Source organism: Pan paniscus, chromosome 19 (genome assembly GCF_029289425.2).
Source record: "Pan paniscus chromosome 19, NHGRI_mPanPan1-v2.0_pri, whole genome shotgun sequence".
NCBI lineage: Eukaryota > Metazoa > Chordata > Mammalia > Primates > Hominidae > Pan > Pan paniscus.
This window is the reverse complement of record NC_073268.2, coordinates 99,272,154-99,298,868: the sequence shown is the minus strand read 5'-3', so window position 1 is coordinate 99,298,868 and position 26,715 is coordinate 99,272,154. Positions and strand designations below refer to the sequence as shown.

At 54.5% G+C, this 26,715-nt stretch overlaps 2 protein-coding genes across 3 annotated transcripts in view; both read right to left on the bottom strand.

Annotated features, from left to right (window-relative positions):
• Nucleotides 1–1,876, bottom strand: part of TBCD (tubulin folding cofactor D) — a 200,357-nt gene extending 198,481 nt beyond the window's left edge. Inside the window, exon 1 of one of the 2 annotated variants that reach the window (XM_034943211.3) lies at nucleotides 1,296–1,876. In XM_034943211.3, the coding sequence (XP_034799102.1) occupies nucleotides 1,296–1,479 (184 nt within the window). In that variant the 5' untranslated portion in view covers nucleotides 1,480–1,876. Of the gene's footprint in view, nucleotides 1–918; nucleotides 1,063–1,295 lie in introns of those variants that run through there. The other variant, XM_055101986.2, reaches the window with a different exon arrangement.
• A 588-nt stretch (nucleotides 1,877–2,464) lies between these two features.
• On the bottom strand, nucleotides 2,465–18,682 carry FN3K (fructosamine 3 kinase). Its single transcript, XM_003808970.5, has 6 exons — nucleotides 18,210–18,682; nucleotides 15,046–15,197; nucleotides 12,856–12,947; nucleotides 12,317–12,399; nucleotides 4,732–4,854; nucleotides 2,465–3,299 (listed from the first exon to the last, which is right to left on the bottom strand). Exons 1-6 carry the CDS (start codon nucleotides 18,348–18,350, stop codon nucleotides 2,961–2,963), a joined length of 930 nt encoding a protein of 309 aa, XP_003809018.1. The 5' UTR covers nucleotides 18,351–18,682; the 3' UTR covers nucleotides 2,465–2,960.
• Nucleotides 18,683–26,715: the final 8,033 nt, after the last annotated feature.

The window sequence follows — 26,715 nt, the reverse complement described above, 5'->3', positions numbered from 1 at the left end:
ACTAGCCTGGCCAACATGGTGAAACCCCCTCTACTAAAAATACAAAATTAGCCGGGCGTGGTGGCGCGCGCCTGTAGTCCCAGCTACTCGGGAGGCTAAGACAGGAGAATAGCTTGAACCTGAGAGGTTGAGTTTCCCGCAGTGAGCCAAGATCGCACCACTGCACTGCACTCCAGCCTGGGCAACAAAGCAAGACTTCGTATCAAAAAAAAAAAAAAAAAAAAGGAAGAAGCCATTGGGCTGTTACACCAGGAACAAGAAATCTGGCTTCACTGGTCCCTGGATGAGGGTCCCTCACCCTCAGAACAGTTCTGCACGAGAGGCATCGTTATCCGCCCCAGCTTACACCCGAAGAAACGGGCAATCAAGTATCAGGTCCAAGCGACAGGGCCAGAATTCACAGGCAGGAGCATCTGACGCCGAAGCCCGCACTCCTCCCACGAGGCCCCCCACCCTGCCTGACTCCTAAAATCAAAGTGCTGTCATTCTAAAATGAGGAAGGCCAAATAATGCAAAAGTTCTTCTTACTCAAAGGGTCTACAAAGATGATTTTACTGAATTACAAAACCCCATGTAACTACTTAGCTATGAGCTCCTAAGGACTTGTTCGGAAATAACCCATTATAGACAGCGGTAAAGGTGGGTCTGAACTCGGAGAATTTAGACTCATCGAATGGCCTCCACAGGGGTACCTACACCCCACCCCGCCTGCAGAGGCACGGACCCGGCCAGCCCGCTCTGTCCACGGCGTCCACGGAACGGACAGGCTGCTGCCCTCCCCACCCGAGGCGCGCTTTGTTTGCAGCAGGTTTGTTCCCTGCGTCCCCCTCTCTCATTCCCTATCTCCCTGTCCACACAACATTCACAGAAACCGCGCTCGGTGGAGGCAAGCCTGGGAGTCCACACTGCAGGGCTGACCAGCTGTCCGGAGGGGTCTGGCCCGAGTCTCCCCAGCCCAGGAACCTCCTCCAGTGACGGAGACGGGGGCCGGAGGGCTTCTGCACCCCGCCTCCCGGGGAGGCCGCAGAGGCTTCACCCCGTGCGAGAGCAGGCGCTCCGCGGGCCACGGTCCCCCCAAGGGAGGCGCGCGTCTGCCCCGTGCACCTAACGCCGCGCCGGGGTGGCCCTCTCCCGCCTAGGAAGGCCGCGCCCCACCACGGCCCGCGGGACCGCGCACCGGCAGCCCTCGCAGAGCGGCCGGCGCCGCCGGGCTGCGGTCCCCGCCCGGGAAAGTGCACTCAGCGCGCCGAACCCGGGCCGGGGGAGGAAGCGGGCACGCGGCGCCGCCCACGCACCGCGGAACCGCTCCAGGGCCACCTCGCGCTCCGGGCCGCCGCCGTGCACCTCCCGCAAGCGGCCCAGCAGCGCCCGGGTCTCCGCGCTCTCGCCGAACGCTTCCAGCGCCGCGCCAAAGGCCAGTGTCTCGTCCTCCGCCTCCTCCTCGGGGCCGCCCGCGGCCGGTTCGTCGCTCAGGGCCATCTCGGCAGCCTGGGGACCGCGCCCCCGCCTCACGTGTTCGCAGATCCCACTCCGCTAGAGCGCGAAAGCCAGGGATGAAGGATGAGGGATGAAAAGGAGGCGCCCGCTAAGGCGGCAACCGACGCTGGCCCCGCCCCGCGACCTCCGACCCCACTCGCCGGCCTCGCTACGGAACGCGTCGGCCGCCAAAATACCGCGCGCGGGACGGCGCGTGCACTTGAGGACGCGAGCGGGCACGGGTCCCAAAGGCTCTGGAAGAGCGCGCCGTGGACCCCACAGGGCGCGAGCGGAGCCGGGACCGCTCGGCGGGGCCTGAGCACGCGGTGGGCGGGGCAGGACAGGAGGTGGGGCCTGAGACGCGGTGGGCCGGGCTGCGGGGTGAGGCCGGGGCCGGAGGACAGCGGGGCGGGGCCTGAGCAGGCGGTGTGCGGGGGGGCGGCGCTTCGGGATGGGGCCGGGGGCCGCCGGGGCGGGGCTTGAGCACGCGAGGATAGGGGCGGGGCTGCGCGCGACGGGGGCGGGGCCCGGACACGCGTGGGTGGCAGGGGCGGGGCTTGCGGTGGGGCCGGAGACAGCGGGGCGGAGCCACAACACGCCGGGGGGCGGGGCGGGGGGCGGGTGGGACGGGGGGGGACCGTGGGGCGGGGCGGAGCCTGAGCATGCGTGGACGGGGAGGGGCGGGGCCTGAGCACGCGGTGGGGGGCGCGAGGCGAGCCCCGGGACCCACCGCTCAGAGCCAACCGCCCTGACACTTATTCGCGCCACGCTGGGACCCGCGCGGATCACACGGGCCCCGCGCCGAGTGGTGGCGCGCCCCAGAGCGGGAGCGGGGCCCGGAGGCCGCGGTGGGCGCTGCGCCGACTTTGGCCTTGGCTACCGGGTCCGCGTGCGTTTCCCCTGAATCGCCGCAAAAACGTCCGTGCACAGCTCGCCGTGCGTCTGGCCCTGAAAGCAGCCCCACGAGCGGAGGAAGGAGGCGCAGGACGCCAGCCGAGGCCCGCTGCGGGCTTTATTGGTCCCCAGGATCTGGGAGGGGTCGGGGGAAGGGGGACAGGGACGGGGGGACAGGGATGGGGGGACGGGGACAGGGGGACGGGGGGACGGCGATGGGAGACGGGGATGGGGGATGGGGACAGGGGAAACGGGGATGTGGGATGGGGACGGGGGAACGGGGACGGGGACGGGGCAGGAGGGACGGGGACGGAGATGGGGGACAGGGATGGGGGGACGGGGATGGGGGTCGGGGACAGGGGGACAGGGGTATGTGGACAGGGGGACGGGGGACAGGGGGACGGGGGACAGGGATGGAGGGACGGGGACGGGGGGACAGGGACAGGAGGATGGGGGGACGGGGGGATGGAGACAGAGGGACGGGGAGACGGACGGGGAGACGGACGGGGGGACGGGGACAGGGACGGGGGCACAGGGACGGGGGCACAGGGACGGGGACAGAGGGACAGGGGAAGGTGGGGCAGGGGCCGCTACTTGAGCAGCCTCCGCATGGTGCCCAACGAAGGGCTCCTGTATTCCCGCCCGAAGTGGTTCCAGTGGTTCAGGTAGTTAAACAGCTGGTAGAGCAGCAGCCGCTGGTCGAAGCCCGGAGCCTTGGGGATCTTCCGGTGGTAGGCGGTGAAGAAGGATCTGGGGAACCCCCCAAACATCAAGGCGATTGCCAGTTCAAACTCGGAATGGCCATAGAAGGAAGCCGGGTCGTAAATAATGGGCCCCACGTCGTCCTCAGCCACGTTTCCCGACCAGAGATCCCCGTGGAGCAACGCGGGGACAATCTCTAGGCCACAAAACAGATCCGGGATCTTCACCTACGAGAGCAACGGCTGCAGTTATCGCTGGCCTCAGGGAGCCCCGGTCTCATCACCTCGTTCTTGGAAATAAGGCAAAGCCCACTCGCGATCTGCTTCGGTGTCCAGCCCCAGCACTGCCTGCCAAGCCCAGAAATAGGGGCCACCTGACTTCAGGGGAGTCTAGCTTTGTCTAACTTAGGATTTCCTCCTAATTTAGGTCTACAAGCTCCACACAGTGGAGAACCTCCGAGGTTATAGTTTTAATCGACCTACAGAATAGGAACCAGTGTTGCGCTACCTTAGCAAACTCTGGCCACTTCTATTTCGCTACACATATATGTCTGCAGGTTTTGTTTGGTTTTGTTGTTTTTTTGAGAGGGAGTCTCGCTCTGTCACCCAGGCTGGAGTGCAGTGGCGCCATCTCGGCTCACTGCAACCTCCGCCTCCCAGATTCAAGTGATTCTCCTGCCTCAGCCTACTGAGTAGCTGGGATTACAGGCGCCCGCCACTATACCCAGCTAATTTTTGTATTTTTGGTAGAGATGGGGTTTCACCATATTGGCCAGTCTGGTCTTGAAATCCTGACCTCAGGTATCTATCCACCTCAGCCTCCCAAAGTGCTAGGATTACAGGCTTGAGCCACCGTGCCCAGCCTAGTTTCTTCATTGATGAGTTCAAGTCTCTTTGATGTATACTCACTCTGGATTGACATGCACATTCTTTTTTAACATTTTGAGAGTTATATTTTGATTTTTTTTCTTTTTGATACAGGATCTCACTCTGTCGTCCAGGCTGGAGTGCAATGGTGCAATCTCCCCTCACTGCAGCCTCCGCCTCCCAGGTTCAAGTGATTCTCCTGCCTCAGCCTCCCAAGTAGCTGGGATTACAGGCATGCACCACCATGCACGGTTAATTTTTGCATTTTTAGTACAGACAGGGTTTCACCATGTTGGCCAGGCTGGTCTCAAACTCCTGACCTCAAGTGATCCGCCCACCTAGGCCTCCCAAATGCTGCGATTACAGGTGTGAGCCACTGCGCCCGGCCGAGAGTTATGTTTTGAAATCAGTCACTCTGGATCATCTGGTACCCACATCTTCCCATGGGAGAGGAACAGGATGGAGTGGACAAGTGTTACTGATAGTAAGAACAGTAATCATGGTAAACACCACCATTTACAAGCACCTGTGTTTCACATGAGGAAAGTCTGAGGCTAAATACCTGGTGACCTAGCAGTGGAGAGGGGCACGAGGAGCCAAGTGTGTCTTCACTCCTCACTCCTTTCGGACTCCCTGTTGGGGGAACCCCCGCCCCTGCCCCCCTTCCTCCCTGATGTGTGCTCCAGGACTCAATGTTCCCTGCTCCAGCTCCGTTTTACAGACGACCCCGCACAAATGCGGCGGGATCATGAGAGGACCAGCTCTTTCCCAGAGAAGTCACTGCCGTGCCCACCTGTAGCCGGGACCAGAGTTCTCGTGCCTCTCGGTCAGCATAGTCCTTCTCAATGAGGTCCAGCTGCGCCTGGAGCCGGTGCCGGGCGAAAAAGGTCGGCCAGTCATCCTGCCACTCATTCACCTGCACAACAAGGGAAAAGAGGCCACTGTTGCAATTCGGAGCCAAGTGCTGCCTAAACCCTAGAGGGACCATTCAAAACACAGCAAAGATACCTAGTAAGCCAACAAAGGAGGTAAGACAGAAACATAAAATACTCAACCCAGAGGAAGGCAGGTAAAGAGAGAACAAAGGGCAGATGAAACAAAAAACAAATTGCAAGATGACAGACTCAAAACTAACCATATGACTAAGCACATTAAATACAAATGTCAAAAATAAATACTCTTGGTAAATGACAGATTGGCAGGTTGGAAAAATAAAGCAAATCCAACAATAAGTTACGTGCAAAAAGACATTATCTATTAAAAAAAAAAGCTTGAAAGGATAGAAAAGATATACCATGCTAACACTAGTCAAAAGAAAGCTGGAGGCCAGGCACAGTGGCTCACGCCTGCAATTCCCAGCACTTTGGGAGGCTGAGGTGGGCAGATCCCTTGAGCCCAGGAGTTAAAGACCAGTCTAGGCAACATGAGGAAACTCCATCTCTACTAAAAATACAAAATTAGCCGGGCATGGTGGTGTGGGCCTATAATCCCAGCTACTTGGGAGGCAGAGGTAGGAGAATCGCTTGAACCTGGGAGGCGGAGGTTGCAGTGAGCGGAGATCGCGCCATTGCACTCCAGCCTGGGCAACAAGAGCGAAACTCTATCTCAAGAAAAAAAAGAAAAAAAAAAAAAAGAAAGCTAGAGTGGCTGCATTAATACAAGACAAAGTAGATTTCAAAGCAAAGAAAATCAAGTATAGTCATTTCACAAAGGGAGTCGACTAATGAACATAATAATCCTAAATGCCTACACCTCTAATAACACAGCTTCAAAATACATAAAAGAACTGCAGGAAAAATAGATAAATCCCATATCCTGCTATTGACTCAATGGTGCCCACGCCCGTTCCTACGTTGAAGCCCTAACCCCTAATATACCTGTATTTGGAGGAAGGGCCTCTAGGAGGTAATTAGGGTTAAATAAAATCGTAAGGGTGAATTATTAATCCAACAGGATTAGTGGCCTATAAGAAAAGGAATAGAGTAGGATTTCTCTCTCCACGCACACAAATCTCAATAAATTGAGAAGAATTTAAGCATGCAAAGTATAATGAAATTCAATTAGAAATCAATAGGAAGGCCGGGCCTGGTGGCTCACGCCCATAATCCCAACACTTTGGGAGGCCGAGGTGGGCGGATCACGAGGTCAAGAGATCAAAACCATCCTGACCAACATGGTGAAACCCCATCTCTACTAAAAATACAAAAAGTAGCTGGGCGTGGTGGTGCATGCCTGTAGTCCCAGCTACTCAGGAGGCTGAGACAGGAGAATCGCTTGAAACCAAGAGGCAGAGGTTGCAGTGAGCTGAGATTGTGCCATTGCACTCCAGCCTGGCGACAGAGCAAGACTCCATCTCAGAAAAGCAAAACAAAACCAAATCAATAGGAAAAATTCTGGGAAATCCTCAAATATTTTAAAACTAAACACAGTTCTAAAATCTGTGTAAGGAAGACGTCTAAAGGGAAATTAGAAAGTGTTTTCAATTGAATGAAAGCAAAAACACAACTTATAATTTGTGAGATGCCACTAAAGCAGTACTTGGGGAAAATGTGTAGCACTAAACGTCTGTGTTAGCAAAGATCTCACAGTAATGACCTCAGCTGCTACATTAACCAACCAGAAAAAGAGCACATTAAACCTAATGTAAGCAAGAGGCCAGGCGTGGAGGCTCACACCTGTAATCCCAGCACTTTGGGAGGCCAAGGCAGGCAGATCACAAGATCAGGAGTTCGAGACCATCCTGGCCAAGATGGTAAACCCCATCTCTACTAAAAATACAAAAATTAGCCAGGCGTGGTGGCAGGTGCCTGTAGTCCCAGCTGCTTGGGAGACAGACAGGAGAATCGCTTGAACCCGGGAGGCAGGGGATGCAGTGAGCCAAGATCGTACCACAGCACTCTAGCCTGCTCAACAGAGTGAAACTCCATCTCAACAACAATAAAAAGGATAATAAGGAAATTTTTTTTTTGAGACCAAGTTTTGTTCTTGTTGCCCAGGTGGAGTGCAATGGCACGATCTCAGCTCACTGCAACCTCCCTGCCTCCCAGGTTCAAGCAATTCTCCTGCCTCAGCCTTTCGAGTAGCTGGAATTACAGGTGCCCACCACCATGCCTGGCTAATTTTTTGGTATTTTTAGTAGAGATGGGGTTTCACCATGTTGGCCAGGCTGGTCTTGAACTCCTGACCTCAAGTGATCTGCCCACCTCGGCCTCCGAAAGTGCTGGGATTACAGGCGCGAGCCACCATGCCCAGCCTCTGAAGGACGCTTCCAAGAAAATACACAAACAACAAACTAGGAGACACTATTCGCAAATCATATATCTGGTAAAACACTCATATCCTAAATACACAAAGAAATCTCAAAACTCAATAATAAAAAAAAACCCTATTCACAAATTGGACAAAATAATTGAACACATGGTTCACCAAAGAAGATATTTTGTCAGCAAACAGGCACACGAATAGATGCTCCAGATCTTTCGTCATTACGGAAATGCAAAATAGAACCTCAGTGAGATAATATTTCACGCCCACTAGGATGGCTGTAATTTAAAACAAAAAGTCTCAAGTGTTGACAAGGATGTGGAGGAACTGGAACTCCCATATGCTGCTGGTGGGAATGCAACATGGTGCAACCACTTTGGAAAAGACTTTGGTAGTTTCTTTTTTTTTTTTGAGACGGAGTCTTGCTCTGTCGCCCAGGCTGGAGTGCAGTGGCGAGATCTCGGCTCACTGCACGCTCCGCCTCCCGAGTTCACGCCATTCTCCTGCCTCAGCCTCCCAAGTAGCTGGGACTACAGGCGCCCGCCACCACGCCCGGTTAATTTTTTGTGTTTTTTAGTAGAGACGGGGTTTCACTGTGTTAGCCATGGGGGTTTCACTGTGTTAGCCATGATGGTCTCGATCTCCTGACCTTGTGATCCACCTGCCTCAGCCTCCCAAAGTGCTGGGATTACAAGTGTGAGCCACCGCACCCGGCCAGTAGTTTCTTAAGGAGCTAAATATGGACCTACCATATGACACAGTCATCCCCCTCCTAGGTATTTACCCGAGATAAGTGGAAGCATTTGTCCAGACCAAGATTTGTACACAAAGGTTCACAGCGGCTTATTTGTATGAGCAAAAACTGGAAATGATCCAGAAATCCATCCACATGTGAATGGATAAACAGGCTGTGTTAGATCCGTACAGGGGAATCGGCTTTTGACACATGCAACATGGATGCGTATCACGGATGAATATCAAAGGATTTTAGACTTGGATAAATATCGGCATGATTATGCTGAGTGAGAGTGTGCGGAAAAGCAAGACAGATCAGATTGTTACTGTGTCTGTGTAGAAAGAAGTAGACATAGGAGACTCCATTTTGTTCTGTACTAAGACAAATTCTTCTGCCTTGAGATTCTGTTAATCTATGACCTTACCCCCAACCCCATGCTCTCTGAAACGTGTGCTGTGTCAAACTCAGGGTTAAATGGATTAAGGGCGGTGCAAGATGTGCTTTGTTAAACAGATGCTTGAAGGCAGCATACTCGTTAAGAGTCATCACCACTCCCTAATCTCAAGTACCCAGGGACACGAAAACTGCGGAAGGCCGCAGGGACCTCTGCCTAGGAAAGCCAGGTATTGTTCAAGTTTCTCCCCATGTGATAGTCTGAAATATGGCCTCGTGGGAAGGGAAAGACCTGACCGTCCCCCAGCCCGACACCCGTAAAGGGTCTGTGCTGAAGAGGATTAGAAGAGGAAGGCATGCCTCTTGCAGTTGAGACAAGAGGAAGGCATCTGTCTCCTGCCCGTCCCTGGGCAATGGAATGTCTCGGTATAAAACCCCATTGTACGTTCCATCTACTGAGATAGGGAAAAACCGCCTTAGGGCTGGAGGTTGGACCTGCAGGCAGCAACACTGCTTTGTAAAGCATTGAGATGTTTATGTGTATGCATATCTAAAGCACAGCACTTAATCCTTTACCTTGTCTATGATGCAAAGACCTCTGCTGACCCTCTCCCCACAATTGTCTTGTGACCCTGACACATCCCCCTCTCGGAGAAACACCCACGAATGATCAATAAATACTAAGGGAACTCTGAGGCTGGCAGGATCCTCCATATGCTGAACGCTGGTTCCCTGGGTCCCCTCATTTCTTTTTCTATACTTTGTCTCTGTGTCTTTTTCTTTTCCAAGTCTCTCGTTCCACCTAACGAGAAACACCCACAGGTGTGGAGGGGCAACCCACCCCTTCATGAGAGAAGCAGACAGAAGACATACCACATGATTCTATTTATATTAAATTCCACAAGATGCAAACTAATCTACAATGACAACACCAATGAATGGTTGCCCAGGGGCAGGGAAGGGCACAAGGAACCTTTTGGGGGTAATCAGTATACTCACCTTGACTGTGGTAAAAGGTTCACAGGTACAAACATCAAAATGTACCAAATTATACATTTTAAATGGGTGCAATTTATGTCAGATTACACCTCTGTAGAGAAAAATACAAAGCTGATTTTATACAAAGGGTTATTTTGTAAAACTCCTTTGGGGAGGACCGCTCTGGTCAGTGGCCCCCACCAAGAATCTTCCTGCACATGGGTGCTGTGGTGACTCGGCCCCTGGGCTCCCCCTCTGGTGCTGTGTGCACCTCAAGAGCAGGACGGAAAGGCCCCTCCCCATAGCCTGGCTGTCAGATCCCCAGCTCAGAGGTGCACCGTGCAGCCTCCCGTTATTTCCCATTTGCCTGCCCAAGCTCCCAGCGTCTGAGCTCTGTCCTCTTTCTGCAAGACAACCAGGTTTAGTGCTGGAAGCAGGCGACCAGCCTGGGCTAGCCCAGTCCCGCCACCTGAACAGAGGGGCTGTGATCCTCCAAGCTACCCGGGGAAGGTGCCACCTGGGTACACAGCTGGTCCCAATGACCAGGCCTCCCCTGACAGAGGGGCTGCGTCATGGTCAGGGCCTGTGGTCTGAAGCCAGACTGAGGGTCGAAGCCCAGCTGCCCTGCTGACAAGCTCCACGGACCCAGGCGTGAACTCTGCATGTCACTTTCCTCATGTATAAAACGGATCAGTGACATTATCTGCCTGGTTACCTGCTAGGGCAAGTGGGTGAGTTGAGTTCAATGAAGTGCTTAGAAGGGTGCCTGTATGTGGCAGTGTACAGAGCATGGGGCAAGCACCACAGCCGACCCAGCTGGCAGCCCCAGGGGGCCTTACTGCCCAGGTGTCTGAGGAGCCCGCCGCTCAGCCCTGCCCCCTAGTGGCTGCAGCACACATTCCCCCAGGACCCATTGAGCCCTCCCAAGGAGTGGGAAGCCTCCGGAACCTGGTGCTGTCTGAGGCACAACAAGCAGGAAGCAGGGCAGGTGTCCTCCCTGGCCCCCTACCCTTCCTAGCCAGGCTGCACCTGATCTGAGGTGGGTTCCTTGATCCTGGAGTCCAAGGGGCATTGAGGGGCTCCCTGTGCTCCAAACAGACTAGCCCCCTTCTCGTCTGCTTCACACACAGGGGCTCTGGGTAAGATTTCACTTCATTTCTTTGAAACACCACTCTGCTGGGCCAGCCAAGTCCTGTAGAGCCCACCACTTGCAGCCCTTGACCTCAGCATCCACAGCAGGACCACAGGACCACAAGCTGCACCCAGCCGTGCTCACCTGGACAGGTGAAGAGGGTGCTGCTCACTGGCTCCGGACAGGTGTGTGACCCCAGGGGAGCCAGCTGTGGCTGAGATCTCGGGGGTCTCGGTAAATCTGGTAAGCTCCATGTGCAGTTCTAGCGAGCCCAGATGTGAGGACTGCCTGTTGGCTGGGAACCCTAAATCTGCTTGGGCTTCATGAGGATCTTGCCCCAGGTGACCTCCAGCTGGGAGAATCACCCTCTACCCACACCAGGGAGAGCTTGGTCATTGTCCTCAGGGACCCAACTAGTCAGGACAGGCGTCGACGAGGAGACAGATTTGAAAGTATTCTCTCTTCAAGAAGCAGTGACTTTGAACTAGCTCTTATATAATGGGTGCTGTGTTCCTAACAAAACCAAAATATGGTCCAATATTGGCTTCTTCAAGGGAAGCACAGGGCAGTTGGGCTGTCCAAAGTCTTCTTTGGAAGTTCACAGATTTCAAAGATGATGGTTCTAGAGGCCCCAGTATTATTCAGCCATAAAAAGGAATATGTAAAGAAACGTGTGGCCTAGCCATAGAATGGAATATTATTCAGCCATAAAAGAATAACATTCTAACACCTGCTACAACATGGAAGAGCCGTGAAACATGATGCTGAGTGAAAGATACAAAAGATCACATATTATGTGTTTCCACTCATATAACATATCCAGAAAATTCAAAGAGACAGAAGGTACATTAGAGGTTGCCAGGGACCAGGAAAGGGGGAAATGGGGAGTGACTGCTAATGGGTTCTGCTTTAGGATAATGAAAATGTTCTGGCCAGGCATGGTGGCTCACACCTGTAATCCCAGCACTTTGGGAGGCCAAGGTGGGTGGATCACCTGAGGTTGGGAGTTCAAGACCAGCCTGACCAACATGGAGAAACCCCGTCTCTACTAAAAATACAACATTAAGGCCAGGCGCGGTGGCTCATGCCTGTAATCCCAGCACTTTGGGAGGCCGAGGAGGGCAGATCACCTGAGGTCAGGAGTTCGAGACCAGCCTGGTCAACATGAAACCCCATCTCTACTAAAAATACAAAAATTAGCCGGGTGTGGTGGTGCATGCCTGTAATCCCAGCTACTTGAGAGGGTGAGACAGGAGAACCGCTTGAACCCAGGAGGCCGATGTTGCGGTGGGTCGAGATCGTGCCATTGCACTCCAGCCTGGGCAACAAGGGCAAAATGCCGTCTCAAAAAAAAAAAAGAAAAGAAAAGAAAGAAAATGTTCTGGAGTTAAACAGCAGTGATGGTTGCACACCATCGTGAATGTACTAAAAACCAATTAATTCTAATCCTTTAAAATGGTGGATCTTATGTGAATTATATTTCAATTGTATCTAAATAAATAATAATTTGTAAAGGCCTCAGGAGAGGAGCTGAGTAATCAGCACTTAATCCCTGACTTTGCACACTACCCATCACCCACTGTCTCCAGTCCCTCAGACTCATCAGGAGCCTTGTGCAACACAACCTTTGCACTTGAGGCTCGCTCTGCTTGGAATGCTGATCTGCCTGCCCCAGCATGTCCCATGACCCTGCCCAGCTCAGCTCAGTGACCCTCAGCATCTGCTCTCCCCATTCCAGGTATCACAGCTTCTACTCTGCTTTCAGAAATCAAGTAGTCAATCTTGCTGGTGCTTGGGGGATTAGCATTCTGTCACGTATAAAGAGTGGGTGACCAGCATTAGGGCATCAGGGAACACCCTCACCCAGGCACTCACCTGCGGGATGAAGCCGCAGCACGTCACCGTGTGGAAGCCGAACTTGTTCACATACTGAGGCTCAGCACCCTCACCTCTTCGGCCTGTTGACAGAGATCCTTGGCCTGAAGGAGCTGTTTGTCTTTCTCTTAAATGCCAGACCTCAGCAGAGCATCAGTACAAGCCTGGGCTACGCATGCTAGAATATAGGTGGTCTGAGGATGTACTACATACAGTAGCAATTAGTCAATATATGGATCTGCCAGGACACTCCTACCTCAAGCACACTAGACAGCAGGGCTGGGTATAAAAGGGGTTATTATTACCTCAAGCACACCAGACAGGAGGGCTGGGTATAAAAGGGATCATGTGCCAATTCTACTAGCTTATCAGCTACATCAAAATTCTTACTTAATAATCTCATTTTCATAATGTAGTGTAAAGACAGACAGTATACAACTCAACCTATTATTGAAATGCCACCAAGAAGTACCATGAGCACCCATCTAGGGTAGACAATGTGGCTGGGTCAAGGGTACCCAAAAGCAATCTGAACATACCCACTGTGTTCTCCTCCTCCTTCAACTTCTCCCTGAGCTTCTGGTTGTAAAGATGCAAATCTGCCATCTGCTCTCCAAGTTTTGATGCTTGACTGAGGAAAGAAGAAATGCAGCTAATTAAAATAACAAATAATAAATAACACCACCCAGTTTGTTCCATTTTGAGAAATGTTTTAAATATATTGAAAACTATTCTCCATTCTTCAAACAATAAAAAGTGAACACCAGGCGATGACTCTTTCTTTTTCTTTTTCTTTCTTTTCTGGGGCCAGGCCTTGCTCTGTCATCCGGGCTGGAGTGCAGTGGCACAATCGTGGCTCACTGCAGCTTTGACTTCTAGGGCTCAAGCAATCCTCCCACCTCAGCCTCACAACTAGCTGGGACCACATGCCTGTGCCACCATTCCTGGCTTTTTTTTTTTTTGTAGAGATGGGGTCTCCTCCTGCCTCGGCTTTCCAAAATACTGGGATTACAGGTGTGAACCACCACGCCCAGCACTGGCAAAGACTCTTTCCAGAAAATAACATCATGTAATTACAAAGAGGAATTAACCAAGTGAGCTTCAACAGAAGTCTTAGGAGGTACCAGGAATTAAGGGAGGAGTGCTGAAAAAGTAATGATAAGTGAAAATGCAGGGCCAAGCATAGTGGCACAGTGGCTCAGGCCTATAGTACCAGGACTTTGGGAAGCCAAGGCAGGCAGATCATGAGGCCAGGAGTTCCAGACCAGCCTGGTCAATATGGTGAAACCCCATCTCTACTAAAAATACAAAAATTAGCCAGGCATGGTGGTGCACCTGTAGTCCCAGCTACTCTGCAGGCTGAGGCAGAAGAATCATTTGAGCCCAGGAGGCAGAGCTTGCAGTGAGCCTAGACTGCGCCACTGCACTCCAGCCTGGGCGACAGAGTAAGACTCTGTCTCAAAAAACAAAAAAAAAAAAGAAAGAAAAAGCAAAAGAAAAAGATGGACTGGGTGTGGTGGCTCACACCTGTAATCCCAACACTTTGGGAGGCCAAGGCAGGCGGATCACTGAGGTCAGGAGTTTGAGACCAGTCTGGCTAACATGCTACTAAAAATACAAAAATTAGGCCGGGCGCGGTGGCTCACGCCTATAATCCCAGCACTTTGGGAGGTCAAGGCGGGTAGATCATGAGGTCAGCAGATCGAGACCATCCTGGCTAACATGGTGAAACCCCGTCTCTACTAAAAATACAAAAAATTAGCCGGGCGTGGTGGCGGGCGCCTGTAGTCCCTTCTACTCGGGAGGCTGAGGCAGGAGAATGGCGTCAACCCAGGAGGCAGAGTTTGCAATGAGCCAAGATCGCGCCACTGCACTCCAGCCTGGGTGACAGAGCGAGACTCCGTCTCAAAAAAAAAAAAAAAAAAAAAAATTAGCTGCGTGAGGTGGTGGGGTGCCTGTAATCCCAGCCACTCGGGAGGCTGAGACAAGAGAATTGCTTGAACCCAGGAGGCAGAGTTTGCAGTGAGCCAAGATTGCATCACTGCACTCCAGCCTGAGAAACAGAGCAAGACTCTGTCTCGGAAAAATAAAATAAAATAAAAATAAAGTACAAAGCAAATGATGGGTTCAAATATACTTATTTTGGCCAGGTGTGGTGGCTCAGGCCTGTTATCCCAGCACTTTGGGAAGCCGAGGTGGGTGGATCACTTGAAGTCAGAAGTTTGAGACCAACCCGGCCAACATGGTGAAACCCCATCTCTACTAAAAATACAAAAATTAGCCAGGTGTGGTGGTGGACACCTGTAGTCCCAGCTACTCAGGAGGCTGAGGTGGGAGAATCATTTGAACCCTGGGGGCAGAGGTTGCAGTGAGCCGAGATTGCACCACTGCACTGCACTCTAGCCTGGGCAACAGAGCGAGACTGTGTTTCAAAAAATATATATATATATATATATATATTTTATGCAGCCTCATTACAGCCAAACTTATCTAGGAAAACCAGTCACATACCAGAAAGCAGTAACTTTTTATCTCCATTAAGAATGGCAGGGTGGAACTCTTGGCCCTGCCTCTGATAACCGGGCAGTTGTGTGGACGGCTCAGCCACAGGCTTCTCCCTGTTTCTGTCTCCCTCCCCATCTCTATCCCTTTCTCTGTCTCTCTCTGTCTGTCTCTGAGTCTCTCTCTGCCTGTACACATGTGTGCATATGGGTCTCACACTCACTCACCTGCTCAAGCTCCTCATCTTCAAATGCTCCATCACAAAGGCGGCCCCACCTCCCGGCAGGTCGATGACCTTCATGGGCCTCGGCACCCGCACCAGGCCCGTGCTCCGGAGGGCCTCCAGGCTGGCCACCTCCCCCTCAAACATCTGCCGGGCCTGCATCCAGAACACAGCCTTGTCAGCCTTGTTGACTCAGCCAGGGCCTCTGCCCACTGGGCCCTTGACGGAAGCTACCACGTGGGAGTCACAAGGACCTTCAGTCACTGATAGCTGGCTCTGGCTGGGAGCTGGCGTCCACCACAGAGGGCAGGGTGCAGAGGGGCCCCCCGTCGGAGACGAGAGGCTGCAAGGCTGAGGCTGAGCCTGGGGCGTGAGGGGTGTGGGGTCTGCAGGCTGCTGTGACAGGAGGATGCACAGGCCATGTGTGGGTGCCAGGGAGCACTGAGGGCGTGGGGAGGTGTGAGTGAACCAAGGTCCAGAGCTGGACCCCCGGGCTACCCACCTTCCTTGCTGCCTCTTAGGGTGGGGCAGCCACAGCAGAGGCCTCACTGGAGCTAACCTGGGCACACACGTCGGGCAGGGAAGAAGAGGGCTGGGCCCATCAGGCGGGGCCTCAGGTCCAGGGCAGGGGCTGGGAAGGTAAAATGCACCGCACACCCGGCCGGCCCCCAATGCCTCCCGTGGGACCTGGGCCTTCCTGTTTCTGAAATATTCCCACAAACATTCCAGTTTTCAGTTAGGTGAACTCTCACCTCACGTACAGTACACATTGGTTGAAAACATGCATTGATGAACGTGGTCTGTGAATACCTCGGCCTATAGAATTGCATGTTTGTTCTGAGACACGGTCTCACTCTGTCACTCAGGCTAGAGGGCAGTGGCATGATCTCGGCTCACGGCAGCCTCCGCCTCCTGGGTTCAAACGATTCTCCTGCTTCAGCCTCCTGAGTAGCTGGGATTACAGGTGTGGGCCACCCCACCCTGCTGTGTTTTTCTGTATTTTTACTAGAGATGGAGTTTCACCGCCGCGCGCGGTGGCTCGCACCTGTAATCCCAGCACTTTGGGAGGCCGGGGTGGGCGGATCATGAGGTCAGGAGATCGAGACCATCCTGGCTAACACGGTGAAACCTCGTCTCTACTAAAAATACAAAAAATTAGCCAGGCAAGGTGGCGGGCACCTGTAGTCCCAGCTACTCGGGAGGCTGAGGCAGAAGAATGGAGTGAACCGGGAGGCGCAGCTTGCAGTGAGCCGAGATCCAGCCTGGGCGACAGAGCAAGAGTCCGTCTCAAAAAAAAAAGAGATGGAATTTCACCATGATGGCCAGGCTGGTCTCGAACTCCTAGCCTCAAGTGATCCACCTGCCTCAGTTTCCCAAAGTGTAGGATTGCATGTTTAAAAAAATCAAACCTCATGAACGAGACCAAAGCATCTGCTGGTGCACACGAACAGAACGCCCTTTCCTTCAAAGCACCCCAGGGAAAGCCCAGGCACAGCCTCCCCAGCCTGGCAGCCCTGGCCAGCCTGCACCGAGGGTGGGTGTGAGCGTCCACAGGTGGGAGGGCGGCCGGCACACCCCAGCCCTGCTCCAGGGCGAGCCTCCCATGCACCAGGCCAGGAACTCCCGGCCTTGGGGCTGCTAAGCCCCAGGGGCCCCAGCGTCACCTGCTCTTATGCATGGACTGAGCAGCTACTGTGTGCCGGCCCCTCGTGGGGGTGGGAGGGAAGGACGGGTCTCACCCTGCAGAGCTTTCAGGACCAGCTGAGGAAGTTTCCCAGGGCCCGTGAGAAGCCTGAACCAAAAACTGCTTCCCTGTGAGTGGGACTCCCCACTTTGAGGGATTTGGTTCTGAGCCGGCAGAGCAGGTGATGCCGGAGGATCCGATCGCACGCCCAGGCTGCATGGCTCTGGTGTTCCTCCTGCCAGCACTCCCCACCAGGACCCCTGCTGCCCCTCAGAGAGCTCCCCCACCAGAGTGTGCAGGCCTTCTGAGCCCACTTGGGCCGGGAGGGCACCCAGGCCTGCCTTTCTCCACCTGCTGGCTCTCAAGGCTGAAGCTAACCTTCTCCACTTCCTCCGTTAACATTTTCCATACTTTTTTTTTTTTGAGAGGGAGTTTCGCTCTTGTTGCCCAGGCTGGAGTGCAATGGCTCACTGCAACCTCCATCTCCTGGGTTCAAGCAATTCTCCTGCCTCAGCCTCCCGAGTAGCTGGGATTACAGGCCAGTGGCACCACATCCGGCTAATTATTGCATTTTTTAGTAGAGACGGGGTTTCTCCATGTTAGTCAGGCTGGTCTTAAACTCCCGACCTCAGGTGATCCACCTGCCTCAGCCTCCCATAGTGCTGAGATTACAGGCGTGAGCCACCGCGCCCGGCCTCTTTTTTTTTTTTTTTTTTTTTTGAGATGGAGTCTCACTCTGTTACCCAGGCTGGAGTGCAGTGGCGTGATCTTGATCTGGGCTCACTGCAACCTCTGCCTCCCGGGTTCAAGCGATTCTCCTACCTCAGCCTCCCCAGTATCTGGGATTACAGGCCCGTGGCACCACATCCGGCTAATTATTGCATTTTTTGGTAGAGACGGGGTTTCACCATGTTGGCCAGGATGGTCTCAAACTCCTGACCTCAGGGATCCACTCACCTCGGCCTCCCAAAGTGATGGGATTACAGGTGTGAACCACCGCGCCCGGCCTTCCATACATTCTTAAACAGAACTATTTTCAGCAGGAGATAGAAATCAGGTCTAAACACAGGCAAGGCCTGTGTGAAGGAGAACGCTGGCCTGGCCCGTGGGGTCCCTGCCAGGGGCCCAGCCATGTCTCTGCTTCTTTCCCACTGCCAGGAGGCCGGTGGGCTGAGAAGGGCGGCCCAGAGCTGAGCCAAGGACCCCAAGCCTCACATCCCTCGAAGCTTGCTGGATAGAAAAGTTAAAACCACCCCTAGAAGCCTGTGCGCTGCGCATGGAGGCCAAAGGAAGGTCACGGATCGTGCAGACACAAACCTTCACAGAACGCTTGAGCCGGGCTCACCCAGCAGGTGCCACCTCCCAAGGGCCAAAGCTGATCCCTCCCCAGGCCCAGCCCCAGGAAATGCGCCTGCCCCCGACCCCTCCGCCTCCCCAGGCCCCGCAGAGACCCGCAGAGCCCCCGCCTGCGCACGGGCCAGCACCTGCGTCCTGCGGTTGACTTTGACGAACACTGGGCCTGCGTCCGTGTCGTAGGCTCGGCCCTCGCTGATGCAGCCGGCGCCGGGGCCGCCGAAGGCCCGCAGGGTCGCGGTGCGCAGCTCGGCGCGCAGCAGCTGCTCCATGGAGTGCGGGGCGCGGGACTCTGCTCGCTCGGAAGCCCTGGTCGGCTGAGGCGCTGCGGGGCGGGGCGGGACCGCGCGGCGCGTGACCCCGGGCGGCGGGAGGGGCTGGGCTCGCCGCGCGCTCCCCGCGTTCGTCCGGCTTCGCGCTTCTTGCGCCCGGGATTCGGGGGAAGCAGCCGGGAGTCCGCGCAGCTCTTCGCGGGCGCGCTGGGGCTTGAGCTCCCTGCAGGGACCCGGTATCCCTGCCCCGCAGCGGACGCAGGTCCGGCCCTCGGCCCGGGCGCTGGTTACAGGCCTGGCCGGCTTCCCACACTGCAGACCAGGCCGGGCCCAGCGGCCCCCGTGATGACGTGGGGCTTGCGCACTGGGGTGCCAGGTGCCAATCGGAGAGAGAGGCTGACGTGGGGGCTCCGATGGCACGCGCTGACCCGGCCCAGGGTGGGGCCGCTGATTCCAGGACGTCCTGGGAAAGGGACTTGAGACACAGGAATGCCCACGCGCGCCCATGCATGCATACACGTGGGTACACACGCGTGCACACGAGCAGGTGCGCACCTGAGCCCAGTCTATGCTGAAGTCATTTGACGTGAAGGTTTTTTTATTGTTTGTTTTTTGTGTTTTTAAGAGCTGGAGTCTCTGTCACCCAGGCTGGAGTGCAGTGGCGCGATCTCGGCTCACTGCAAGCTCCGCCTCCCGGGTTCACGCCATTCTCCTGCCTCAGCCTCCCGAGTAGCTGGGACTACAGGCGCCCGCCACCACGCCCGGCTAATATTTTTGTATGTTTTAGTAGAGACAGGGTTTCACCATGTGAGCCAGGATGGTCTCGATCTCCTGACCTCGTGATCCACCCGCCTCGGCCTCCCAAAGTGCTGGGATTACAGGCGTCAAGCCACCGCGCCCGGCCTGCCCAGCTACATTTTGTAGTTTTAGTAGACACGGGGTTTCCCCATGTTGGCCAGGTGACCTGCGTGCCTCAGCCTCCCAAAGTGCTGGGATTACAGCCGTGAACCACCGTGCCCGGCCATGCATGAGGTTTTAATCAATAAATGTTTTTTTAGGGCCCCTACAGTTGTCTTTTCCCACAGAGATGCAGGGGTCCTGCTGCGGGGAGGGAGCCTTTGGGAGCTGCCTATCCCCGCCGTCCTGCCCACTTGCTCAGCTGGGCTGGGGTCATCGGGAGGCTCCTTAACTCCTACATCTGGCACCTCGGCCAGGATCACTGGAACCTGGGCTTAGCGGTCACTGTCAAGCAGGACATGTCCATGTGGCCTCCTGGTGTGGCCTGAGCTTCACTGAACATGGAGGCCAGGTTCGAAGAGTGAGCACTGGTAGAGCCAGGGCTCCCAGAGAGCTGGCAGAAGCAAAGGCCTTTTCTGACCTGGCCTCAGAAACCACACACCATCATTTCCACCTCCTTCCATCGGTCTCCAAAGCCACAATCAAGGCAAGGGGATCCACAGCCACCTCTCTTTTTTTTTGAGACAGGGTCTTGCTCTGTCACCCAGGCTGGAGTGCAATCTCAGCTCACTGCAACCTCCACCTCCTGGGTTCAAGCGATTCTCCTACCTCAGCTTCCTGAGTAGCTGGGATTACAGGCACACATCACCACGCCCCGCTAATTTTTGTATTTTTAGTAGAGACGGGGTTTCACCATGTTGGCCAGGATGGTCTCAAACTCCTGGCCTCAGGTGATCCGCCTGCCTCAGCCTCCCAATGTGCTGGGATTACAGGTGTGAGCCATGGCACCCGGCCAAGCAGCCACCTCGTGACAGGAGTGGCAGGGCTGCCGCAGAACAGCAGGTAGGACAGGAGGATGACTGTGGTGTCTGCAGAAAGGGCATGTGCCAGTCCCTGGCTTTTTCTCATCTGAAGCCCACCCTGCTATTGCATCTTGACAGAAGGTTCCTGACAGGCCAGTGTGAGCTCTCGTACGTCTGTAAATTTCTTTCTTCCTAGTTGACAGTTTGGCTGGGTATCAAATTCCAGCTTGGAGATCAGACCGTGTTCTTTAGGAACCGAGAAGCTGCCAGCTCCAGTTTTGATGCTGAGAAGCTTATGGCCATTTCGGTTCTTATTCTTTGTGTGGAAACTGTTCTATCTCTGCAAGCTTTTAGGGTCTTCTCTGTGACACCAGTGAAAAATTCCCCAGGGAGGTGTCAGGGTGAGTCTCCTGTCATCCCCTGGACAGGACTGGTGGGTCCTCCAATCCTGGGACAGCTTTTAGCTCTTCATGGGGTTCTCCCTCTGTATTCTTGGTTCTCTTTTTTGGAATTCCAACACTGTGGTCTAGAGTCAGTCCTCTCTGTTACCACCTCAAAGCCCCTTGTAATTTTTCTTCATACAACTCATGAGTCTACAGTCAGATATTAGGTGTCACACAGAGAACCGTACGAGTGCTCAGGTCTCTCAGTGAGAAGAGGTGCCTGAATGAAGAAACAGATATGCAGGCACCAGGCTAGGAAGTCCTCTATGTGGGGGGTTAAGAGCTGTTGAAGATTCAAGGGCAGGGCAGTTAAGTGATCCCAAGTTTCTTAGAGAATTAGTAGTGTAAATTGTATGGTGTGCAAATAATACTGTTTTTAAAACGACCTGTATCGGCTGGTTGCAGTGGCTCATGCCTGTAATCCCAGCTCTTTGGGAGGCCGAGGTGGGTAGATCACAAGGTCAGGAGTTCAAGACCCGCCTGATCAACTTGGTGAAACCCTATCTCTACGAAAAATACAAAAAAATTTTAGTCGGGCATGGTGGCACACACCTGTAATCCCAGCTACCTGGGAGGCTGAGGCAGGAGAATTGCTTGAGCCTGGGAGAGGAGGTCGTACTGAGCCGAGATCACGCCACTGCATTCCAGCCTGGGTGACAGAACAAGACTCCGTCGCAAACAAAACAGAACCTGCCCTCTGTCTGGTTTCCCGTTCTGGAGTGGTACCACCCATCTTTTTCCCCATCCGCCTGGATGTCTTAGCACAGGGCCTGGTCTGCGGTGCTGGTCAGGTGTCGGGGCCGCCCATGCTTGTGATCCTACCATCAGCCCAGAGGAGAGGCGTGGACGGAGTAGAGGTGGGATGTGGACCTCAAGCTGGAGGAATCAAGGAGGACCCAAGAAAGGGGCCTGGCACAGACATGGGCAGGGTGTGGGGAGACCACAGGACAGAGCTGAGCCTGGCTACAGAGCTGGCGCCACCCAGGCCTGGGTTGTGGGCTCGATGAAGGAAGTCCGAGAATGATATCCTAACCTCATCCACCCTCCCCATCTCCTCTCGGCTCCCCTGGGCCACCCCAAGCAGAGGCCAGCTGGTTAATGGAGTGGTTCAGGCAGAGGCGTGCATGGGTGGAGGTGGGATGTGCAGAAGTGGCACAGGCTTCAGTGAAATACGTGGACGAGCCGGTGGCACTGCTCCCTCTCTCTCACCACCCTGTCCTGGCCCCTCCATGGCTCCTGGGCCTTTGCCCTTCTCACAGTCCTGCTTACCCACTCACAGGAAAGCCCCCCCGCCAGCCCTCTCCCTGCTGCCTGGAATTCCCCCTCCAATATACCCCTTACAGTGCACCCCTACATCATCTTTCCAAGCTACAGGTCTTCCCCACCCCGAGATGGAGTCTTGCCCTGTCTCCAAGTTGGAGTGCAGTAACGCGATCTCGGCTCACTGCAACCTCCGCCTCCCGAGTTTAAGCAATTCTCCTGCCTCAGCCTCCCGAGTAGCTGAGATTGCAGGCGCACGTTACCACGCCCAGCTAATTTTCATATTTGTGGTAGAGACAGGGTTTTGCCATGTTGGCCAGGCTGGTCTCGAACTCCTGACCTCAGGTGATCCGCCCGCCTCGGCCTCCCAGAGTGCTGGGATGACAGGCGTGAGCCACTGCGCCTGGCCGCTTTAGGCGCACTTTCATTAAAAGGATGAAAAGTAAAACGCTTTGGGACAGAAGGCTTGACTTCAGGTATCTAAAGATTCACTTCTGTGGGAAAGCTGATGCTCTGTGTTAGATTAGGTGTTTTGATATAATCCCACTTACAGTAAGAAATAAAAAGTAGAGCCACATTGCCCCCAAGATCCCAAAGATGAGAACTGAGAGTCCTGGATGGGAGCTCAGGACAACCACCATTTCCCTGGACTTCCTCCCCGGAGGTCCTAGCGATGTTCACGGCTGCCCAAAGAGAACAAACCTCTTCCAGCTGTTCCCTTGACCGAGGAGTCTCGGAGCTGTGTCCAGAGCCCAGTCCCTCTGTGCTATCAGATGTCAACACAGCAGCCTGCAAGGACATAGCACACAGCTGTCCCTTAAAACCATGTCTCCAGGCCGGGCGTGGTGGCTCACGCCTGTAATCCCAGCACTTTGGGAGGCTGAGGTGGGTGGATCACGAGATCAGGAGTTCAAGACCAGACTGGCCAAGATGGTAAAACCCCATCTCTACTAAAAATACAAAACAAAATTAGCTGGGCACGGTGGCAGGTGCCTGTAATCCTAGTTGGGAGGCTGAGGCAGGAGAATCACTTGAACTCGGAGGGTGGAGGTTGCAGTGAGCCAAGATGTCACCACTGCACTCCCAGATGTCCTGGGCGATAGAGTGAGACTCCACCTCAAAAACAAAAAACAAAAAACTATGTCTCCAAATCAGAACCTATCCCCTCCCCCATCTCTTCCAGCTGAGCCAGCCCAGAAAACAGCACAGATTTGGATGAGAAGTTCATCCTCTGATGACATGCATATGGTCTCTCATGGACAGAATAATCCAGAAAAATCAACTCTTGAGTAGATGCAGGGGCATCTATTGTGCCTGAAGCCTATAGGATTTTGATAGCCCTTTATGAAAAAGTGTGTATATATAAAAATATATAATATGCATATATTATAATAATACAAAATTCGATATTTTAGAATAAGCATTGCATCAACTTACAAATTTAAAATGCTGACATGGGGCCAGACGTGGCGGCTCACACCTGTAATCCCAGAACTTTGGAAGGCCGAGGTGGGCGGATCACTTGAGGTCAGGAGTTCGAGACCAGCCTGACCAACATGGTGAAACCCCATTTCTACTAAATATATAAAAATTAGCCAGGTATGGTGGCAGGTGCCTGTAATCTCAGCTACTGGGGAGTCTGAGGCAGGAGAATCCCTTGAACCTGGGAGGCGGAGACTGCAGTGAGCCGAGATCATGTCACTGCACTCCAGCCTGGGTGACAGAGTGAGACTGTCTAAAAAAAATTAAAATTAAATAAGAAAATAAAAAATAAAAAGCTGACACATACCACAGCATTGCAAAATCTGAAAACTACCACACTACTGTTTACCATTTCGACACCCCCGAGACACCCCTCCTGATGGTTCCATTTGGCTGCACTCTCAGCGACGGCCTCTCACAAGGTGCAGCCCGGCAATGTCATCGAGGAAGAGAAGGCCACCGCCTCTGGAGGACCGAACCAGCCTTCCCATCAACCACTTGGGGAGGCTCTCGTCACTGGTGATGTTGTGCTGATGCAGAATGACGTCCAGGGCCCCAGGCACCTGATGTGCCAACGCAGAATAATGATGTCCAGGGTCCCGGACACCTGATGCTGTGCTGAGCGGAACGATGACGTCCAGGGCCCCGGGCGCCTGAGGCTATGCTGAGCGGAACGATGCCAGGGCCTTGAGCACTCAATGCTGTGCTCACACAGAACCATGTCCAGGGCCCCAGGCACCTTGCAGCACCGCCCTTCCTTGTGGCTGGCACAGCCCCCGGGAGGACTCTGTCAGGGGAGGGAGTCTGGGTCACCTTCCTTGTGGCTGGCACAGCCCCCGGGAGGACTCTGTCAGGGGAGGGAGTCTGGGTCACCTTCCTTGTGGCTGGCACAGCCCCCGGGAGGACTCTGTCAGGGGAGGGAGTCTGGGTCATCCTCCTTCTTGGGCAGTCCGGCCGTCCTGTCAGCTCCTCCACTGACCAACCACCCGGGGAAGCTGCCTCACACTCTCCAAATGCAGCAGCAACCGGAGGCGAAAGCTGTTCACCTTCTCTGGGCTATGGGGTTCTAGGCACTGATAGTTTATGTAAAATACAGGAAAAGGAAATGGAGACTCTTCTTTTCCGATTCTCTTTTATTTATTTTAGAGATGAGGTCTCACTATGTTGCCCAGGCTGGTCTCAAACTCCTGAGCTCAAGCAATCCTCCTGCCTCGGCCTCCTCCCAAAGTGCTGGGATCACAGGTGTGAGCCGCACGTCCAGCCTTCTCTTCCGATTCCCTAAAGCTGAACGGATCCACATTCCACCCACTGTTTCCTGGCCCGATGGCCATTCTGCCCCTACGTGACTAACCACAGAAGGAAGGAGCCTGGGCTGTGCTTCCCAGACAGTTTCAGTTGTGGACTCATTATCTCTGTGGAAGGCCTCAGGCCTGGCAGCCGCCAAAACCAAAACCCTCCTGGAAACCGACCGCATCGCTCCGTAGGACCTACCCGGCGGGGAGCCAAGCAGCACACGTGCCGTCGGGATGGACCTACCCGGCGGGGAGGTGAGGGGCACAGGTGCTGTCGGGATGGACCTACCCGGCGGGGAGCTGAGGGGCACATGCACCGTCGGGATGGACCTACCCGGCGGGGAGTCGAGCGGCACAGGTGCTGTCGGGATGGACCTACCCGGCAGGGAGTCGAGCGGCACAGGTGCTGTCGGGATGGACCTACCCGGCGGGGAGGTGAGGGGCACAGGTGCTGTCGGGATGGACCTACCCGGTGGGGAGTCGAGCAGCACAGGTGCTGTCAGGATGGACCTACCCGGTGGGGAGCTGAGGGGCACAGGTGCTGTCGGGATGGACCTACCCGGCGGGGAGCTGAGGGGCACATGCACCGTCGGGATGGACCTACCCGGCAGGGAGGTGAGGGGCACAGGTGCTGTCGGGATGGACCTACCCGGTGGGGAGTCGAGCGGCACAGGTGCTGTCAGGATGGACCTACCCGGTGGGGAGCTGAGGGGCACAGGTGCTGTCGGGATGGACCTACCCGGCGGGGAGCTGAGGGGCACATGCACCGTCGGGATGGACCTACCCGGCAGGGAGGTGAGGGGCACAGGTGCTGTCGGGATGGACCTACCCAGCGGGGAGGTGAGGGGCACAGGTGCTGTCGGGATGGACCTACCCGGCGGGGAGGTGAGGGGCACAGGTGCTGTCGGGATGGACCTACCCGGTGGGGGGAGTCGAGCAGCACAGGCGCCGTCGGGACGGACCTACCTGGCAGGGAGTCGAGCAGCACACGTGCCATCGGGATGGCGCCGCTTTGGGACGTCCCTTTTCTTGGGAACACTTACCTTCTTCCCAGGGTCAAAGTAACAAGCTGCAGTCCTGGCCAACGGTAGCAGGAACTGTCAGGTTGGAAACTGACCACACTCACGGTCCTTCCTCACTCCACACAAAAACCAGCATTCTAAAGGAACTCGGTTCTGTTCTGCCTTCTGCTGAGGGGCCCTGACTTACAACAGAAACAAGCAAACAAGACAAGTAATTAATCCATCCCCTTCAGCCCGGCTCATGACACCCTGGGTGACCCCTCAAACACGGGTGTTTGCCAAGTTCACCAAGTGGCTTCTTCCCCCAAAGGTAATTCTACAGCTACTTTCATTCTCCCTTTAATGTCTTCCACAGGGTGAGGAAGAATGGCAGCTAGGCTGCACCTCTGGTCAAATATCACAGACAGTTCTTAGTCTAGTCCTGCTCTTACTTTGAAGCTCTGAGCTATCCTTCTACCCTAACAAAAAGGCAAGGTTAAAAAGAGTTTTTTTAAGAAACAATAGTTGGGTCAGGGATGGTGGCTCAGGCCTGTAATCCCAGCACTTTGGGAGGCCAAGGCAGGCAGATTCCTTGAGGCCAGGAGTTCAAGACCAGCCTGGCCAAGAGGGCAAAATCCCATCTCTACTAGAAATACAAAAATTAGCCAGGTGTGGCGGCACACACCTGTAATCCCAGCTACATCGGGAGGCTGAGACAGGAGAATCCTTGAACCCAGGAGGCAGAGGTTGCAGTGAGCTGAGATCGCACCACTATACTCCAGCCTGGGTGACAGAGCAAGACTCCATCTCAAAAAGAAAAAAGAAAAAAGAAACAGCTGGGAGGCTGAGGCGGGTTGATTGCCTGAAGTCAGGAGTTGGAGACCAGCCTGGGCAGCATGCTGAAACCCCGTCTCTACTAAAAATACAAAAATTAGCCAGTGTGGTGACACACCGACTACTCCAGCTACTCAGGAGGCTGAGACATGAGAATTGCTTGAGCCCAGAAGGCGGAGGGCAGAGGTTGCAGGGAGCTGAGATCGCACCATTGCACCACTCCAGCTTGGAAACAGTGAGACTCTGTCTTAAAAAAAAAAAAAAGAAAGAACAGTTGGGTCAGGCATGGTGGC